Here is a 21,760-nt window from a genome sequence, read left to right as displayed (position 1 = left end):
GGGTCCAGGGCATCAGAGTCCACCCAGTCAATCCACTGGAGTGGCTGAGAAGAAAAGGCTTGAAGAACAGTGGACAAATCCTGCAGAGCATCTGACTACATGGCTGGTATCAACAACAGGGATTCAACTCTTCTGACTGTAGGACCTCTTCTGAGGATGGAGGATGGCTAGGAGGAGATGGGATCCACCTCATCAAGTGGGGAAAAGGCAGAATTTTCACAGGCTGGGCAACGTGGAGAGGAAGCTTTAAACAAGCAATGACAGGAGAGGGAGAGCGTGACCCATAGTCATGAGGAAGATGGTAGACTCTCCTGGAAAGACAAGGAGGGGTTCAGGGTGATCTGAATGGATGTCATAGTCAACAAAAAAGAGTAGAAGGAGACCACCCATAAATGTATGCACACAAATCACGAAGTGACTGCAGGGTCTCATGATGGGAGAAGTTTGGTACGTTTTTTGGAAAACCAGCACAACTGGCTGCTCTGTGTCCCAGAGATGTTTCTTTGTGGCAAAGAAGGCATATAGCCTCCTAGCCTGTGGTAAGACAAACATCACCATCAGCGACAGGTATGGGATCCTTCCTCACTGCCCAGTCCTGCTGAGACATATCTGGAGTGTCCAGTTCTGATCTCCCCAGTACAAGATACACAAACACATTCTGGAGTGAGTCCAGTGAAGGGCCACAAAGGTGATTAATAGACTGTAGCATCTCTCATACAAGGAGCAGCTGAGGAGACTTCAATCTGATAAATAAATACGCAATAGCAGGGCTGGGGAGAGGGGAATAAAGAAGACAGCAAAATTCTTCTCAGTCACAGAACAAGAGTTTGTGGAGTCTCCATCCTTGGAGATTCTGAAAATCCAACAAGATATGGTCCTGAGCAACCTACTGCTCTGAGCAAGATTATTGAAGGAGGTAATCTCCAGACAGCCTTCTCAGCTTCATCAGTTCTGCTATTCTGTGCCTGACTGTAGGTAAAAACCCCTTCCAAGTAGATTTTTGTTTCTTTTTTCATTTATAAATTAATGGAAATATCTGCCAATTAGGAATTTTAAATCTGTGACTTTAAAAATTTTGAGTACATTTTAGCCATCAGTTGATCCAAACCTCTGTTCTGGTAAGTACATATAAAAAAGGAAACAAAGGGCTCTTAATAGTACTCTTCAGGAGCAGCAGGATGTAACACCATGCATCGACTGTAGTCTATAAAATTCTCCAGGGTGTGCCATTTAAGAGGCAGTGCTCATGGAGAAATGGGATGAGTAACAGTGCTGATACCTCTGAATTACTTTGCTACCACTTTTAGTAATAAAGGCTCACGAACAAATCAATTTAAAAAGAAAAAGAAAAAAACAACAACCTCTCACCCCCCAAAAAAAAACCAACACATGAAAAAAAGCACAGATGAACTGCAAAAGAACAAGCCTGTTATCTTTGATTTCTTTCTGAAGTTCTCATCTTCATGCCCACCTACCAATTACTGGTCAATTCGTGTGACGGTCCAAGCCTAATATTGTGATTAAACCAGCCATTTTTAAAAGGAAAATGTTATTTTAGCTTCGTGATTACAGACACAGAACGATAAATAAGCAAGACAGTACCGTAGTTTAGTTTACTTTTAGTCTCTGCTTTTCTCTTTACCTCTTGTTCTTTGGAGACTGCTGTTTTATTCTTGAGCTTTGGAGGTGATTTTTTTTTTTTGGATTTTTTTTGTTCTGCATACTTTTTCTCTAACTTTTTCCACACTCTCCAGGGTTGCTGGGTAAATGTAGGGTGGTCTGAAACAAAATTTCACTCCTGATAGCAATTTCCTCATATTTTTAATACTGATAAAGCATACGATTGTAGAAAAGGGGTCATTCTCAATTAGTTAAGTAGCCATCCAATACCAATCCAGCAGCGTCTCCATTGGAGATGGAGTTGTTTTAGTGCATGACTTCACATAGAAGTAGAAAGTGTTTATCAATGTTTATTAACAGAACTAATGTTCTGTTACACATTACTGTATACAAAAATTGTCTCTTGTCCTGAAGACAGGCACCAGCTATGCAGAAAGCCTGTGAAATTATCTTATTCCACCAAAACAACATCAAAAAAAGTTGAAATATTTTGACAATTTTTAGTGCTTCAGAAATAACAAAGAATTGTTCTGCTCTTTTATCTACATCATGGTTTTGCTCTGTCTTGTATCTATTCCCAATCTTCCTGAATTTTGTCTGTTATTTGGTTTTATTTTAAAATCTCTCATTGATGTGTGAATTAGGCACCACTTTTGTTTCAAAGCCAACTCTTCTGAAACAACCAAAAGAGAGATCAAAATATATTAGCAAACCTCCAAGGCTGGTGGTCTGGTAATTTCTCAGTACTGGAAGTAGAAATTGCCTATCTGAGCCTCGGGCTCAATCAATCCTAAATTGTTGCTTAGCTATTATAGAAGAGAGAACTGTGCTGGGTAGAAACTGCTGCTGCACATGGGCAACCACTTTTTCCAGCCATTTTTGGGGAAATGATGATACCAACAGAAATAACTCAAAGGGCAGGTTGTGTGAAAAGGTATAAACATGACCACCCTGCTCAGTGGAGGAAGAGAGCCTTGCTCTTAGGTATGTCATCTTCTCCTTCCTCTGTTCCTCTCTCACAATTATGTTTGGAACTGATATGTCAGTTTTCTTTCTTATTTGGCAAATGCCTGATTCAACTCCTGAAGGGGAAAAAAATGGATTCTGTGCTGAATTATGCTAATTCCAGTTTGATACTTCTAAAATTCCCCAGCTGTGAGCAATTCTCAAACTGTGATTCATGCACTAATGGCACATATTTTTGAGTAAGTAGCTGAAAATATTTTATTTCTTTAAAGAACAGGAACTAATTACTGCAACAGTGTTGTAAATCAGGTGAAAAAATTTTAAAAGATCTACCCTCCACCTCTAAAAAAAGAATACATAAAAATAAGGCAAAATGAATACATAAAGGTAACCTTATGAAAAATGTTGAAATTATTTTATTATATTAAAATATTTTTATATTATATCGTATTACTATATTATACTCATAATTTATTATATTCAGACTACGTATCATATATCACATATCATATATCATATTATATTATATTTGTATTATTATTATTAGAAATTACATTTCATGTCCTTGCCTCTGTACAGATACACATTCTTCCTTGCCTATGCCAGGCCTGAATAAATTAATGAATTAGAAAAAAGCCCTAACCAAATATAATCTAAATACAAGAATGAGATATAAGGAATATAAAATGCTGAGTAGATACAGACAGTGAACAAACTATAATGAATAGAAGGGACTGTACTCCTTCCAAACCCTTTTTCATAAAGACAACCTGAGATTAAACTGATAAAGAGATTTCGAAGTATGAAAAATTTGGGTTAACTTTTAAATTTTATTTCTTCCTCGGTTTATATTCTGTGCCAGATTTATGCACTGCAGCCAAAGAGCCGGAGTATGGTGATGTGCTTTCTCTTTAGCCACTTCATTGGTATGGCAGACCTTGTTTGTATGACTTAAGGATTGCTTTTATTCTCTACTCAGGTGCTGGCTGCATGTTTGGATTCTTGGTTAAAAAGTTCAACACTAGTAATAAATTCTTGTTTCTAATGTTGCCCTGTGAAACAAAACTCTTGCGGGAACTTCAACAATTTACTTTAAGAACAAAAACTTTGGTTGCAGATAATTTTGTCCGATCTGATTTGTGAAGCAAAACCATTGCCTACACCAGCTCAGGCCCACTATGGCTTTGTCAGGTTTTCTGTGAAGTCTCTAAGGTCGAAGAACATCCAGGCTCTTTGGGAACCTGTTATAGGATTGCCTCAAACAATCCAGTCCAAAGCTTCCAAGCTGAAGCTTGCAGCAGTTGGTTGCCTTTTGGTTTAGCATTCACTGCTAATGAGACGACCTTGGTTGCACCCTGTTTGTAATGCTCCTCCCAGCAGTTGTAGACTGCAGTTTTATTTGGTCCCTCCCCTGCCTGCTTTGCTTCCTTCTCATCAGACTGCACAGATCCAGTTACTGAAGTTGTAGGCTGTGCATTGCATGCCTCTGCTCATCCAATGTCCTTCTTGAGTTAGGGGCCTGAAGCCACAGCCTCAGCAGGACCAAGTAAAGGTGAGGAGGAAAATAATTTCTGCTTCTGGCCACATTTTTTCTAACATAATTTGCATGCAATTTGCCTTATCCAGAAAGTAAGAATGTTGTTGGCTTATATTTTATATGGTTTCCATTTCCCCAGAGGGCTGCTGCTCAGCCCCATGTTTTTCCTACCTGTATTGATGCACAGGCTTATTTGACCCTGCATTCAGAATTTTGTACTTCTCCTTGTCTGACCTTTACGAGTTCTCTTTTGATTCATTTCTCCAGGGTTCCTCTGCCACTGAGATTGTGTTACTTAGTGTATCAACCTCCCTCTATCTAATCCAAATTTAGTATCATCTGCAAATTTGATGATTAGCTTTTATCATCAGCCAGATCATTGATGAAGATATTAAACAACATTAGCTCCATCGTCAACTTCTGGAGCACTTGCTACCTTCCACAGATTAGGTGTTGTGTCATTACTGCTGCGGTTTAAGTCTGAACATCCAGCCCATTTTCCACCCATGAATCTCTCTGTCTGCTCACCCTGGACTTCCTTGGCTGGCAGGGAAGAATGCTGTAAAGCAAAATCATTACTAAGGTTGAATTACATTGCACCCACCTCCTTCACACTGATCAGTTAACTAATTTTTTAATCATAGAGTAAATTGGGTTGGTAAAGCACAGTCTGGTTTCCTTCATCCTCCTTGATTTTATAAAAGGTGTCCTCCTACTAAGTGTCAGGAACCTCTTTCTATTTCTATGTTTTTTTCTAGTGATAACCTAAGGAATACACTGAGCAACTATTTCAGCACTCTGAAGTGAACCCCATTTGACTTCAAAATTGGAATTACTCTTCAGAGTAATTCCTAATTTTCTAATTCCCTAGCCCATCAATATGTTTCTGTTGTCTTTGCCAATGAAATCTGACACACACACACAAACAGAAAAGCTGTTGAACATTTCAGTCTGTTCCATCTAGTCAGTCACCAGCTTTTCTTCCTCATTTGCCAACTTCATTCTCACTGCAATTCCGTTTGTTGCCGCCATACTTGCAAAATCTGTTCTATTTACCCTCTGTCTCTTTTACGAGTTTTAGGTATAAGTGCACAAACGGTGCTTTGGTATTCATCCTTTTCTGCTTGCTTTTATTTCTTTTTCTTATATATTCCCATATCTTTCCTATCTGTGGCCCCACTCACCAACAATTTCTCATTTTTTTTGAGGCGTGGGTCATGTCTTTTAGTTCACACAAACAGAACACTGGCCAGCCAAGTGTTCTCTTTTTGTTGGGAAGTTATCAACAGAGTCCAGAAGCTCCAAGGATTACTTACACAGTGCTGTACTGACCTTCCATGAGTGGATGGGGCTTTGAGAACCTGATCTAGTGGGAGGGGCCCCTGCCCCTGCAGTGAGGGTGGAACTAGCTGATATCTAAGGTCCCTTCCTGAAATTATTCTGTGATTACAGCCCATGATTGCAGTCTAACCATGCAGAAATCTTCCACAAGACTATAGATCAGCAGTTGGAAGAGTTCTATGGGTTAATTACAGAAAGACTTATCTATTGTCCTGACCAGACCACTTGTAACAGTTCCTGCCCCCTCCTCTCTTCCCCTAATCATCAGTGTTGATTTCTCCTCTGACCTATACGCACAGTCTCCTGTCATATGCTTTCTTACAGTCTATGCATTCAGTGTCTCCCTCCATGCAGACCTGAAGTTCTTCTATTTGTTTTCATTACTTGCCCTTCCTAATCAAGTTCTACCCATCCATGGCTATTCTCCAATCCTATCTGTGTTATCTGATCTGGGCACTATCTTCTCAAGCCTCTGTGTTTCGAGTTTCATCACAGCTGTCTGCTGTGTATTCCTCTGATTCTCCTTCTGTGCTTAATCACAAGCATTTGAGTTAAATCTGTGAATACCCTCCCTTTTAACTGGGGTTGTGAATGTTGCGCCTGCAGCATTCTTTTAATCATACCTCCCCTGTTTCCTAACTTAACTTTGGGCTTAGGAGCACATCCTGTGACAAGCCTTGTTTAGAGACTTTCTCACCAAGTTACCAATGCCATCTGTGAATATAACCTTCTCTCTCCTAGTCAGGTGGATCCTATCTGTTCTTGGCACTTGCCATCAAAGTACCATGATCAAAGAAGCCAGAGAGACAACAAAACTACCACCAGGCAGGTTTTGGTTTGATGGATGCATCTGTCCCTGCTTGGGCTTTTACCTTTGAATAGAAAGTTTGATAAGAAAATCCCATGGCTCCCTGTCCCCCTCATCAAGCACCCTTCACTGTTAATGTTTCTTGTTACACTGATCCTGTGTTTCTGTTAAAGACATTCTTGATATCTAGGGTTTTTCCAAAATTTAAACAAAATCTAGGTGCTTATTCTCATGGTACAGGGTTCAAAGAAAAGAGGATTGGGCTAGTAAAAGAGAATTGGGTCATGAATCTTTTAAGAAGTCTTGTCATACACAAGTCCATGGGATTGGCTGCATCCAAGCATTTTGAATGACATCATTGCAAGGCATTTCTCTGTCATCTTTGAAAATCTATGGAGACCAGAAAGGGTCCCCAGTTACTGGAGAAAGGCACCCATTGCACTCACCTTCAGAAGAGGATAGAAAGACAATCTGGGAACTACAGTTCCCAGTTAGCATCACTTCTATCATGAGGAGAATCATAGAACAAGGAAGCTGTTTAAACAGGAAGGAGTAGATGGTGAGTGTCAGTCTAGATTTAGGGTATATTGTGCTTGACCAGCCTGATTGCCTTCTGCAATAGGTAGAATAGGTCTCTTATTCAGTGGTTCACACTCTATTTTGTTACTAGTTACAGCTGAAGTTCCTCACAGGTCTAGCCTGAGGTGTGTCCTGTTAAATATCGTTGCCAATGCCCTGAAGGCAGAGATGGAGTGCCCTGGCTTCAAATCTGCAGATGGCAGCAAAGCAGGGGGTGCAGTTTATGTGCTTGAGGGCAGAGCTGCTGTACAGATGGACCTAGACAGCCTGGAGCAATGTGCTGACAGGAATCTAATGAAATTCAGGTAGGAATTCATAAGAATTAAAATTCGTAAGAATTTAATTGAGGGGAAAGAGACATGCATGGAGATTTATGCACATTGGACTCAGTGTTGCAGGACTGGAGATTTTTATCCAGAGACTGGAATTTTCAGAAATCTTGATTTCTGAATTTTCAGGATCTTGATTGAAATATTGAACTTGTAACCTGCAGTCTGTTCAACTCGTTCTGTGAAAAGTTCCGGGGAGTAATTCTTACCTGCTAACATGAAGTCTTTTCCATCTTTTGAATCATCAGGAAGACATTTAAAAAGGTCTAATTTTACAAACAGCTTATCACTTCTTTTTAAATCATCGTCTTGTTTGGGCAAATTTTGAAATTTTTTTAGACTATGTAATATTTTGAATTAGTTTGAATGCTGGCTGGCAGTAGTTTGATGGGTTTTAGGAAACAAATAAATGTCTTAGTCAGGCATGAATATGCAAGGTTTTTGAAATGTCATTTGCCTTATGATTCGCTGGAACTTTTCTTTTCTTGTGTAATCCTGAAATTCTGAATTCTTAAACTAACCTTTACTGGGGCATTATTTAAGTTAAGGCAAAACTATTAAAGGCTTTTAGTCCTCAGAAATAGTGTTTAACTCTTTATGCAATGTCAATAATTTTTTTTAACTATAGGCAAAAATATTGTATCAGAAGCAGTGCAACTTTTCCAACTAGAAAAATTCATGTTTGTTTTACTTCCATATGACTTAAATTTTAGCACATAAAACAGATCTGGAGGCAGTAGTAATTGATTGCATTCTCATGTCTTGTTTTGTATGACTGATTTTTTGTGAGGTTATGTATTTATTTATTTATTTGACAGTGGTGCTATTCAATACCACTTTACATTTGTTTATTTCATTTGTTTCCAAATAGAGGAGGAATATACAGGTTCAGTTTTCCAACTTTGTTCTGCCTTAGCAGGATTAGTCAGGGCAGCAAGATGCTCATAGCTGAAAACCTTTCTGAATCCAGCACTGAACAGTGTAACTGATTGGTCTTAAAATATCTGAGAATTCCCTGCCTGAGTTCTCATTCAGCTTTTAGGCAAAAAGTGCAGAACTCTGAATTTCAGTAGAGCCATATTCATACATACCAGGCTGGGATCAGTCCCCTAGTTCACCTCATCAGTCAGGGCACTGTAAATGAGGCTGAAAGAAGCTTTGTGTGTGACACAGCACTGAGTCTGCCTGCATGTTAATCTTAACACTCAGACTTTTGTCCACAACCTTTTACACTGTAGTTTTTATCCTAGTGTGTGGGAACCTGATTTGTGAATTTTCAGTGTTATGGTTCATACCTGAAAAGTTGCTATGGCTTAAATCACCATTTCTTCAATTAAAATGTTAAGAGCTGGAAAAGACCATAATATTTGAATTGCCAGATGTTGTAGCTTGTGGCTGGGTGCCTGCCACACAGTGGAAATCACAGTTTTGAAATAAGTGCTAGTGAAATGTGTAAGAAGACTTAGGCACTTCTCAGGAGTGGCTCAGCATGCAGCTTCCTGGTAGCTTGCAGATATGCAAGGTGAGAAGAAGCATCCCATGCTCCTTATTAAACATGCCTTTCTGCTATTTCCACTCCCAAGGCTGGGTCATCTCTTTCTCTCCAAAAAGTCAGAGAACATGTGCTGTTCTAGCAGTGTTTGGTAAACTTAATCGGGACTCTGCATTTTCAACTATTACTGTATTTTATCCAACACCCAACTGACAGTTTTAAGGGATGCTCTCACTTTGTATGCTCTTGGTATTTTCCTGCTTTGTTTAAATACCTTTGAAAGCAGATGAAATCCCTTCTGTCACATGTCATAGCCACTGGCTGGGGGGATAAGGGAGATGTAGATTAAAGTCCAAGCACCAAACTAAGCTGAACAGGGATTTTAACATGAAAGGAGATTGGTGCACAAATGCTTACAGATATTCCCTCTCCTTTGAGTCAGTTTTAGGTTTAGACATGATCAAGAAGTGCAAAGAATTTCCCCAGGCTGTAGTCAAAAAGGAAGGTGACTTCTTTGTCAGAGGGCCTGGTATGTCTATAGACATCAGCTACAGAGTCTCACCAGCACAGCTCTAGGAGGACTGAGGCAGATGTAGCTGTTCTGGTGGTCAGCATTGGCTTTGTTGTAATGAGATTAGGACATGCTCAGTGTCTGTTCATATTACAAATTATAGTGGAAAAGACATCTGATAATTTGAAATTGCTTTTGCATTTTCCCATAACAATGGTTTTCAAAATTTTATTCATAAGAGCCACATCTAAAAATTAGTATATTTTAAATCAGCAGATCTGATCACTAATTCTTAAATGTTTTAACGTTTAAATGTTAAATGTTTAACATTTAAATGTTAAATTTCACAGAGGAAGTCCTAATAAAAGTAAAAATAGGTAGTTTTTAAGGAAAGGTAGCAATGTGAATGATCTAATATTCTGTGACCAGAAAGTCTGCTAATTAAATTTTCATAAAAGTAAGAACATTCTGCATTAATTCATGAATGGAAGGTGCAAGAAGAATATTAACAAATGAGAATACCTGGTATTGTGAGTGGAAGAAGGTCATTAATAGTGATGATCACTGAGATTTCCCAATCAGAAATTCTGGTTTCTGGAGTGAAGTGGTATTTATTAATTAAACTCAGGCATATAGACACTTTTGTTTCATCAGTCCTTCTTGAGCTCATGAATAAGCATCTTTTTAAGAAGATACTGTGCTGTTATCAGGAAAATTGAGAAGTGTGCTGGAAAAACCCAAAACACAAAGGAAGCCAAGTTACATAAGCAGAACAGAAAAAAAAAAAAAAAAGTTTTAAACAAATCTTTGTTCTCTATGTAAAGGTTTGGTTGAATCAATCTCATATGTTCCACTGCAGTAATGCCTGTTGTCAACAAGTTTATGAAATTGACATTTTTGTGGGAGCATAAAATGTTTAATAATGTATTGATTTTATGTGGGATTCTAGGAACTATGCTTTTGTAACTTCACATACACCAAAAGAACCTTGAGCAGGAAGTCCTGTGTTAGCCAGGGACTGATGAAATCAAACTGGAGGGGACTGATCCAAGGGGTTGAAGAGGTCATGTCATCATCTGGGCAAAGCTATGAATGTCTCCCCCTTAATGGTATTCATGCAGGAATCAAGGGAAATGTGTAGAGGGAATGGTGGAAATCTTTGACATGCTGCTGGCTACTGCTGCTCGGTTTCGCATGATGAACCTTCAAGGGGAGGAATTTGTGTGCCTTAAGTCCATCATTCTGCTCAATTCTGGTAAGTATGGTCACAGAATATATGTCTGAACTGCTTGTGTTTGCCTTTATGCATAAATGTAATTAATTTTTCATTTCAGTTTTTGCATTCCCATAATCAGCTGCTAGGTGGTGGGAATGTGGACGTAAGTTTCTGACTGTCAGACCTTTTAGATGCCCAGCTGGGAGGCTAGACTGCATTACAGAGATAAACAGCATAATTTGGGGTATGTGTAATAGTTGTATAAGTGTTATTTGTAATAGATACTCAGAAAAATGTCCTCTGCAGATGCTTTTCTTCATATATATAGCCTGTCTCCTTAGGTAAAGGACATTTAGGAAATATTATGGGCTCTGAAGCACACGGCCTACATGATGTATAAGGAGAGGCTGAGAGACCTGGGTTTGTTCATCCTGGAATGGGTCTAACTGCAGTCTTCAGAGAGCTGAGGAATGGGTCATGGAAAAGTAAGGCCCATACTCTTCTCAGAGGTGCACTAGGAAAGAACAAACTGCAATTGCAGGGCAAGGGAGACCCTGTCCACATGAACAGAATGAAAAATCTTCTCAGTGAGAGCACTGGAACAGGCTGGTCAGAAAGATGGTAGGTTCTTTGTCTTTGCAGAGAATCAAAACTCAACTGGACAAAGCCCTGGGCAGCTTGATCCTGAGGTTACTGCTCTGTAAGAAGGAGGATCAACTAGATGGCCTCCAAGCCTCCAGTAACCTTTTTTTTCTTTTTTCTATAATTAGGCATGTAAATATCCACAATACTTATACAAAAGAAAAAGCAGATAAATGGAAATGAATTTTTGACTCGTGTTATCTATGCATGATTAAACCAGATGATCTCAAAATATTTTAAGCAAATGAACTAATTAAACAAATCTGACTTGCTATGCTAGATTTCATCTTTAATTGCAGCCTGCAATTGCATTCTAAAGCTTTGTGTGGGTTTAATTCACTGAGTGTACACAAACATTAATTTATTAAATCCTTGGGCATCTGTTAGTCTCCTCACATGAGGTAGTACTATTTATAGCTTTTGGTGGACTTCTATTTTCTCTGGTATTTTGCAACATCTTCTGATACACTATGCTGTGTGAGTGTTCATTAGTTTCTTTTCCTGATTCTTCCAGCTGCTGTTAATTTGTGCTATTTATTTTTTTTTTATTTGAGGGGGTTGGATGGTTACATGAGTGCATGGTATGGGGCTGAATTAGCTCAAAGTTCAGCCTGGATCCCTACAGATCCTGAGCAATGAGGCATGGTGGAAGGGGAGGAAGAACCTGAGGTATAACTGTGTGAGCCTGAACTATAAATGTAAAGATATTTAAAACTAGGGTTTATCATGACAGAAAAGATATAGAGAACGTTCTCCTCTACAGTAATATGTAAAGATATATCACTATATATAGTGAAACATGTAAAATTATATCCCTATCTGCCAACACCTGGCAGCACTGCAGTCTCTGTGGAACTTTGTTCTGAGCAGAGCTTTGAGCTATGGGCACAGACCAAGAGGTTTATCCTGTTTGCAGGGCACTGCTTCCTCTGTTCTTGCTCCAATTCTGTTTTACAATGCTGACATACAGAAAGAGCTGGAAAACAACCTGGTAGCTATTCAATTCAGGCTTGCTTTCAGCATCAGAGCTTGAAAAGACCTTTGAGACTGTTAAAGTTCACTCTGCTAAGCCAATTTTCTGCACTCTAGTTCCAGAACTCTGCTTGTGTTTGTATGCACTTGATGGATAGCTGGAATTTCTCTTTTTGGGGAAATTTCTGGTCCTTGGCCTGGGGCAGGAACAATCACCAGTGGGGGCAGAAAGGAAAACCAAAGGTCGTTTTTCTTGGCAGTTATTGATTGGCAATTGCCCAAAGTGTCTATATTTTTGGGAGGAGTTCTTTCTTTGATTTATCCTTTTTAATAGCTTGTGGACTAGATCCAGGCAAAACCCAATTTTTTAAACATTTTTTTTTCTTTCGCTTGTTACAAAAATAAGAAGTATGTTTACAAAGGCTCAATTGCATCCTCTGGCTGAAGTAAGCTGGTCTGGTGGTACTGTGGGTTTTGTCAATTAGATTGTGCTTTGTCAATAATAAAGACACTTGCCCTACAGGTGCCTTCAAAGGTATGAAGCCTGATATTGTCAGTAAGTATATACATAAGGGTGGTTAAGTGTCATTCAGTTGAGAAAAGCCAGAGGAGCTGTTTTTCTTTGTTGAATTCATTTCAGTAAAATAATAATAGTCATATATAATATAATAAATGAAAAGCAACATTCATTACCGAAATTAAGAGCTTTGACGTGGTTTTCAGAACTTGTGCTGTGTTTGAATTATCCTAGAGCTCTAGAGCTCTTTCTCCCCGGGAGATACTACACTAACATTCACAAACACAAATTTGTATGTCTTTTTAGCACAGAAGACCCAGTCATAAAATCTACTTGCAGGTTACAATAGCTCTGGGTGTCAGGTCCTTGAAGTACCAAGATGATTTGAGGTTGTATGCCAAGATGGGAAAAAAAAGTAAATTTCCCTGTCTGTTCAGATGAATGGCAAGATATTCTTATCTTCAAATTTGATGATACAGTCCCCTGTTACAAGCAATTCAAAGCAATTCAAAGAAGTCTGTGTACGTATGCTAGCTTGTGTCTACATGTGTATTTTTTGCTTAATATCACCAATCGGGTTGCATGTTACACTATATTTGATGTTTTAAAGAAAAAAAATTAAAAGTAATTCCACAAACCATGCTTATTTGTAAGGAAAAAAAAAATCCAAATATTTTCTTGGCTCTGGGGGCTGATGCAGAAGGGCTATGACACAAAATCTGTCAAGTACATTATAGATACAGGACAATGAACACACCATGGTCCAGTCAGTAGCACTGTATTATTGTACATACATCTTAAGCTTTTGCTTTTTTAGGTCTGGATCATAGTAATACAATCTGTTTAGAGTTATTGGCTCCACCCAGGAGCTTAAAAACCTGGTGCTGAATGCATCAGCTGCCTTTTAGCAGCACAGTGCTGTTGTGACCTGATTCACTTTGGCTCTATGATTCTATGTTCTTGTTGGTAACAAATACAAGATCAAACATGCAAAATAGTTTATAATTTTCCATTTAGAAAGCTGATGTCCTTCATGCACCCAAGAATTGCTACTGGCAAAATCTCTTGTTCTTGTGACTGTTTTATAGGACATTTGAGGGGTTGTTGGAGGGGAAGTTTGAAGGTATTTTGATTTCTAGAAAAATTTCCTTCTGATAGATCTTCAAGATGCTCAGATTCAGCAGTAAACAGTGTAAGATGGTTGGATTTACACATGTTGCTTTGGACATGGTTTTTAAAGGGGAGTTTGGGTTTGCAGGAGAAGGAGCATGCTTTTCAAGTCTTTTGCTTGGCTGGGGGATCTTTGTTGAGGCTAGTGTGCACAAAGAAACCTTGATATTGTTTACTTGTTTTGTGGTAACGTATTATTCAATTCTAGACTGACTATCAAATCACCCAAGATCAAGCATTAAGCAGCAGAGAAAATGGCAAAAAATACTGAAAGCCTGGGCTGGTTAGTAAGTATTGCAGACCTTTCAAGTGACAACAGCATCTTCTCAAGATTTCAGAGCTAAGTGACCAAGAGAAGGCTGCAGCCTGCAGGTTGGTCAAGCTGCTGTCTGCAGTTGTCACCCACCACCTGGCCCAGACCTAGGATGGACCCGAGTGGAGAAGAGGCATCATCTTCCTCCTCCTGCTTTGCCCACAGTGACCAAATCCAATCTCCAGGGTCATACAAACCAGTGACCTTGCTGACAAGCCGGAGGGTACAGGCACAATTGAAGAGGCCAGGCACAAGGTGTACTTTTGACAGTCTGATTCCATCAAAGTAATTTTTTTTTCTGTGGTTTGTTTGTTTGTTTTTCTCCTTCTTGCTCCAGGTGTGTACACTTTTCTTTCCAGCACCTTGAAATCTCTGGAAGAGAGAGACTATATTCACCGGGTTCTGGACAAAATCACAGACACACTGATACACCTAATGGCTAAGTCGGGTCTTTCTCTGCAGCAGCAGCACAGACGACTGGCTCAGCTCCTCCTCATCCTCTCTCACATCAGACACATGAGGTGAGAGCAAGCATGCAGTCAGCCCTCCTGCACTGGTCCCATGCTGGTGAGGTTTCACAAATGTGCACGCAAAGTTTTCCTTCATGGGTGGGCGCAAACTGTGTGTGGATCTGTGTCACAGTACCTAAAATAGGAGTCCATGTGGCCTAGGCTATCTTTTAGGCAAAAAACAAACGAGCCACCTTGAGAAGGCAACTTGCTCATAGGCAGTCTGAGATGTTCTTTGATGGTGCCTTCTTCAGGTAACTGTAGCAGGAGCATCCACCAGCTGCACTGTTAGTTAGTTGTTTTGTACGAGGTGGAATTTATATGAACCTAACAAGTATTACTAGCCGATAGCATTTTTCCCCCGTACCATAATTGGAAAGTAACTTTTCTCCTTTTACCACCCACAGCAACAAAGGAATGGAGCACCTGTACAATATGAAGTGTAAAAATGTAGTTCCGCTCTATGATCTGCTGCTGGAGATGCTGGATGCTCACCGACTGCATGCCCCAGCAGCCAGGAGTGCTGCACCAATGGAAGAGGAGAACCGGAGCCAGCTGACAACTGCATCAGCTTCATCTCATTCCTTGCAGTCTTTCTACATAAATGGCAAAGAGGAAGAGAACATGCAGAATACAGTATAAACAGAAGTCAGCATATAGAATGGTATGAGAAACCCAGCAGCATACTACCTAGCTTCTGCTTCATTTTGTCTCTAGTGCCACCTCTGTAAACACTCCAATGACAACAGTCACCTGCATTTTCCATTTGAGTGTTTGGCAAGCGCTTGCCTAAATTGATTGCTTATCCTAAATGGAAGACATTTCATTGCTATGGACAGCCAGCAAGAACTGTCAGGCTAAGTTGATTTAAAATTCGCAGTGTTTTTATTTAATTCTGCTTGTAAATTGGGTAAGTCCTAATTTAAACTGAACATTCATCTTACTATAAATTAATAGGCCATACCACCAATGCATATTGGTAACTTTAGGTATGGTAGTAGCCTTTGTTGATATCCACCGCAAACTCTGAGCTTGCTTAATCCTTTACTTGCTTGAATTTTGAAGCAGCTTAGAAGAGATTCTGGATGACTTCTGGGGGGCAAGTAAGTGGAAAGTTGATTGGCATCGCAGCATGCCGTAGTGAAACTGCACTGCTAGTGACTGCCTTGGTAGGTTACGTAGATTCCCATCTCTCCTCTTCCTACAGTAGAAAGGAACCCTGTCTAAGAATAATACTGTTTTACCTTGCTGGCTTACATCAGCAGACAACTCTCTCTCAAGTTCACACTGACCAAACTCTTAGATACCGTATGATATTCTTTAGCTGAAATGCATTGCATGAATCCTCTCTTGTCTGATCCTACACAGTTAACTGTCATATTCTTTGGCCATATGTAAATGAAGGGCAACATGGCAAGCAGTGGTAACATAGATGATTAGTCTCAAATCAGACTAGATGACTGAAAAATCGTCAGGTCTTAAAACAACAGAAAAACTCTTCACTCACACATGGCATGGTTGAGCACTGTATTATAGAAACCTCCCTTTGTCTTTTCCTTTATTATGCTACAAACCAAGGGGTGAGAATGCCAGTGCAAGACTGGCACAGCAGGGTGGGATGGTCCCATCCCACTCAGTAGTGTGTGGCCTAGCTGTGAATGGGAGGCTGGCATCACAGAGCAGTTGGCTTTGCATTGCTGGGGCTTTCTTTGGCTTTCATTGAGCCATGCTCAGAATCACTGTTAAGAGCCAGCTCACTTGTGACACCAGAACTGGGCAATGAGATTCAAACATGGTGCAGACTCTGGGACTGCATGTTGAGAAAGAGAAATCTGACCTTCTCCATGCATTTGATTTTCATAAGGATCAGTCAGGTTCATCAGACCAACTATAAATGTACAAAAAGTCCACTGACATCAAGAGTTTCTGCAAGGCATAAAGGACAGAGACTGAAGATACACAGACTCTGTGCTACTAAAAGTAGGAGTCGGTGCTGCTGTTTGACTGCCTCTATGGTAGAAAATTAAATGTGCCAGGGAACATTGCTGGGTACTGGAATGTGATTGTTACATATACCAAGGATATTTTACTAGTCCAATGATGAACTTGGCCTGTGCTATCTGCACATCTGGTTTACAGGTGCACTTTGGGAGTTGGCATGGACCAGGGACTATTCCAGTAGCTGGCTGGAAGTGACCACCCTGCCAGTAAGGATGTCTCATAGCGTATGTGTAGGCTGCTCCACAGCAGCTGGCCACAGTGCTATAGAAGGGTTCAGGGATGCTTCTTTTACTGCTGAAGTTGAAACCTTTATGTTAGATTACGTTGATTGAAAAATCCTGTAGTTACTAGATATAGGAAGTAGTGCAACTAATGCTGTACAGGAGAGCCTATGTCTCACTATGCTGTCCCACAAGTGGAGTCTTTGTGCAGTGGGATTGATTTACAGATCAATTGTGAAGGCAGCAAGGCATGGGACAAGTTTCTGCTCCAAATCAAGGATTGGATTCTTTAGTGAATGTACATAATGATGTCTGTCACAGTTTCATGTACATATCCAAAGATATCAGCAGTTTAAGTCTTTGAAAACTGTGCAAGCCTAAACATGTGAAGCAGTCACTGTAAGTTCATAGGCCTTTTATTGATGCATGTTATAATGTCATTTTTTTTTCCTTGTGCTCAAGGATTCGGGGTTTTTTGTATATTCAGTAAGAGTGTGTGTGCACAAATTTGGTACCTAAAGGCTTTGGGAGAGCTCCTAAATACCTTGAAAGAAAAGGCAATTTTTGTTTTGTTTAGTAGCTGGTTTTCAAATGTGTTAGAAAATTACCAAATCCCCTGAAATGAGTGCAGGCTTAGATCTGAATGGAGCACAGGATTCATTGTAGTTATGCTTATGTGCTTACACCATCATCATTCCCTTGTAGCCCAGTGTGTTTCATAGCTGCTCTTTAAATATCATATGTATGTGCAACTTGGTGCTGCACACAAACAAACACACAAATCAACCTCATAAACTGCAAGACAAATTGGCTGAAATGAAAGCCTCCCTTCCTACATCCCAGAGCAGTTCATTGCATTAATTCAAGTGCAATTTTGACCTAGAGGGGAAAAAAACCCAACAGAATAGTTCATGGAGATCAATGGAGTTCAGGGGGATCAGATTCTCAGTACTTAGGGCAAGTACCACCACACTCTACAGGTTTTCTCAGTGAAGATGGATAAGGGTGATTTAAAGTGGTAGGCAGCAGACAAAAGGGTATTGTGATTTCTCTTGGAACATAAGCTCACAAACTCAATTATGAATGCTTTCCTAGGCTCAGCCCTAGCAAGGAATTTATTTAGATTCAACCAGTACTCCCATGGTTATGGTGAAAACAGTAAAGGGGGCCTGAGATAAAATAGTGATTCCCAGTAATACATTAATCTACCTTAGGGCAGTTTCAGGATCTGTCATTAACTTGTTAATGAGATTTTAATTAAAGCAGCACCTTAAGAATATAGTAACCTTCCCATAGTTATTTATCTATAAAGATGATTGTTCACATACCGGACAGCTGAATGTAGCTACTCAATTGATTAAACGAAATCTAAGATACGAAAATGGCAATTTGTTTTCATATGTAATTCTGAATTATGCTCTTGTGTATGCAAACAATTGTGCCTGACATTTGTTAATTTTTATTTCACAGGATGCTATTATATGTGTGTGTGTGTGCGTGTATATATATAGATATATATATATATATATACTTTATATTTGCAGCTGACAAACCAGTACTACCGGAATAGCTGGTGCTGGATATTAAATAAAAATACATAGCATGTTAAAAACCATAAAAATTAAAGAAAACTATTCAAGGCAGCTAATTATACTTTTACCAAAACATTCATAGTGATGTCTCTGGAGAACTAATGACAGAATTATTTTATAATGTTTATACGTGGATTTTTTTTTAAAAAAATTTAAATTAAAAAAAAAAACAACACAAACAACAAAAGCCAAACCAAAACACCACCCCCCCTCAGAAACACAGGCAATGTAATACCAGCACAAGCCAAATAGAAATAGACCAGATGAACTTGCTGTGCTTGAGAATAATATTGTTACTGAACTATTACAAAAAGCTTGAGAGAGGAGGAGATAGGGTGATGTGTAGCACTTAGTAGTGTTTGAGTTTCCAACAGTCTATGAGAGCTACTCTAGCTTATAGTGGTTCAAGCCATGTCTCAAACATTGTAGACTTTGCCTCAGGTAAAACTCCCCATTGGGATAGCAGGATTTCTACTGGGTAAAATAACTTCATGGGAGTTTCTTGGTGTGTGTTTATGATAAATTTACTATTATGTTTTAGTGACATATTTTGATGATTTTTCTCCTTCTCTGTACTGAGGGGTTTCAGAATTGAAAAGAATGTATTTAAAGAAATAATCTGAACTGAGCTCCCAAGGGTATAGAAAGACTGTCAGCAAGTCACTGGACTTAAACTGAAAAAAAAGGAAAACAAAAGAAAACCCAATCCACCCTCTTCATCTAAGCCATAGTTTGTATCAGAGCCTCCATCCATTTCAGCTAATGCTGACTGACTCCTTAAGAGCTGTGCCAAAGGTTTAAAATTAAATAAATTACCAGCAAAGTGAAATACTGCCTCACTAGGGCCTTAATCACATCACAGGCTTTTGGTAGGAACACAGCAAGCCTCTCCTGTGTATATAATATCCTGCTCTAAAATTAGAATGCAGCCCAACCTAAAGCTAATGGGATTTTATATATAAATTATTCTCAGCTGATCTTATGCGAAGTGCATTTCTTACTTTGAATAAAGAGATGGGTATTTTCAATGCTATCTAAAACCATAATAGAGGTCTACAGATAGAAATTCAACACATAAAAGAATTGTGTTAATGATGGTATCATAGTAGAAACCAGTCTTTGCTGTCACCTGCAACCATAGCATCATCTCAACCTGATCTGAAAATTTTAAACTAATATTTCCCTAATGTTAATGTTCTGCCCTTTCTACTTGCAACTCCCGTTCATCTTTCAAATATAGATAGTCTTACATCCTGAAAGTTGTTTTCAAAGTGATTCTTGCCCAGAAGGGTATTCATTTTTGCACTGTGTTTAAAAAAACCCATAAAACTTAAAAAAAAAAAAATCTTTTGCATTCAAATGTGCCTAAAGAAACAAACAAAAAAGTTTAAAAAAAAGTATATGCTGCCATCTTGCAAATTAGTATGCTCTGTACTCCTGTGTGCCTCTAAGCAGAAGTCTTTTCCTTCAGAAAATGCCCATTGCATTAACAAGCCACTTTATGTATCACCTTATTGTATATATTATAAAACTAAAGCTTTTGTGTGCACTCTGTAGTCTGTCAATGAAAAGTCCTTTCTTTGGTATAGGCTCAGCTGCCATAATGTATTTGTTGAAGTATTCTGTACTTTCATTGATGCATATAAAATTATTGATGTCTACATTTTGGTGAGGTTTGTTTTTTTTCTTTGTTTTGCACCTAAAAAAGTCTTAATGAGAAATACAGTAGGCTACCTGATTGGTGCAAGATTTATATCAATGTATTTGGTGTTGAAAATAAAGAATTAACCAGAACACTTTGATTCATTAGTTACTTGTATGGTTTTAAAAAGGCATTTCTCTCTAATTGTTTTCCAGTAGAGAGAAATGGTATCCTGTTATTTACAGAGGCTGACACAGGCTGTTTCTGTCTATCTAACTGAAAACTGTTTCTTAGTTTCTTCAACTTTCCTAAAAAGCATCAGAGTGGCCATATTTGTGTTGACAAGCTATTAGGTCTACTCCATGTTTTTCCTAATGACACCAGGAAAGCCACTGAAGTGCTTAGTACTTCATATGCTTTAATGTGCTTAGTATTTTATAAGCTTTCCTTTCCTTATTTTGGCTTGTGAAACAGATTACGGTGTACGAGACCATAATTTACATGTGTAAATGTAGCCTTTTGTAGTTTACTGCCACTTGCCACGAATTAGGTTGTATCAAGTGAAACAGCACTTCTTTTCCAAGTGAAAATGAGTCCTCATGGGAAAAAACTGTCTTGACTAAGTTCTTAGGAAGGGGATGAAAATAAACAAAAGATACTTCTACTGACAAAACACCACTTTGACCTGAACCATATCCAGTTGAATACTCTCCAAATTGCATTTGGTCTTTGCCAAGAATCAAACCAGTCATCTATAGCATTTACATACATTTGTAGGTATTTCAATACTTACATATATAAATTGGTATTATAGAGAGAATATGGCCCCCGTGTTGATTTTTTTTAATCTATTTTCTGTGCTGTGCTGGTTTTACTTGGGACTATTTGCTCAAAGGTTCTTCTGTTTTCCTACATGAATATATACATAAAAGCTCTTTATTTTATGTGATGGTTCACTGTACATCATTTCCAGGGAAAAAGAGTGGTAAGATTATTACCTTAATTCTAACTCTCACCTCAATGATTAAGACACACCATGCCCATGTGAAACTTCACCCTATAGCTTGTCAAACATGAGAGCAAATAGCCTATTCAGACTTCAAAAGACTGATTGGAACTCTTGGTATTTGGTAAGTGCCAAGTGAAACCGAGAGATGGTTCTGACTGATATGACTATTTTGCAACAGGCTTTCATGACATTTGACTGAGAGTTGCTACTTCGGCCACAAAGGACCATAGTAATGAACTAATTGCACATGTACATGTGCTCAAAATAATAAAATCTTTTTCAATGCTGACTCAAAGTGCTGAAAACCTTCAATGGCTTCATACATTTATTTACCCAAAAGTACAAATGAGCACTGAGGTCCAATGCTCTTATGGTTTGTGGAGAAGTGATTTAACATGACACCTGCTACATGCTACTGAACTCATAGTCTTAACTCAGAAAAACAGCTGGACAGCACAGTACTACAAAACCAAAGACCTGACACTCCCAAATTAAAAAACCTAATAGCTGAAGTCTGAGCATACTTACATCTGAAAAAATTGTAACAATTTGAATGGGTAAAGCATTGCACAATACCTGAGATTAGGCAGTCTTTGGCTCATCTCTTTCCAGAGTGCAACATGACCACGCAGCATCACAATACATCTAAGCTGGGAAGGTACCTCTGAAGATTGCCTAGTCCAATTCTTGGCTCAGAGCTGGGTCACCTATAAAACATTGCTCAGGGCTGTGTACAATTAAGTTGTAAATAGTCACAAAAGGAGACTCTACTA

The 21,760-nt window shown here is 38.9% G+C and overlaps 1 protein-coding gene across 1 annotated transcript in view; it reads left to right on the top strand.

The window, feature by feature from the left end:
• The window catches only part of ESR1 (estrogen receptor 1), a 154,602-nt gene extending 134,464 nt beyond the window's left edge, over positions 1–20,138 (top strand). Inside the window, 4 exon segments of the mRNA XM_030447266.1 lie at positions 10,305–10,438; positions 14,351–14,534; positions 14,930–15,144; positions 15,147–20,138. Of these exon segments, the coding sequence (XP_030303126.1) occupies positions 10,305–10,438; positions 14,351–14,534; positions 14,930–15,144; positions 15,147–15,253 (640 nt within the window). The 3' untranslated portion in view covers positions 15,254–20,138.
• The last annotated feature ends 1,622 nt before the right edge of the window (positions 20,139–21,760 follow it).

Source organism: Calypte anna, chromosome 3 (genome assembly GCF_003957555.1).
Source record: "Calypte anna isolate BGI_N300 chromosome 3, bCalAnn1_v1.p, whole genome shotgun sequence".
In the NCBI taxonomy this organism is placed as follows: domain Eukaryota; kingdom Metazoa; phylum Chordata; class Aves; order Apodiformes; family Trochilidae; genus Calypte; species Calypte anna.
The sequence above is the reverse complement of the archived record's forward strand: the minus strand, read 5'-3'. Positions and strand labels throughout refer to the sequence as shown.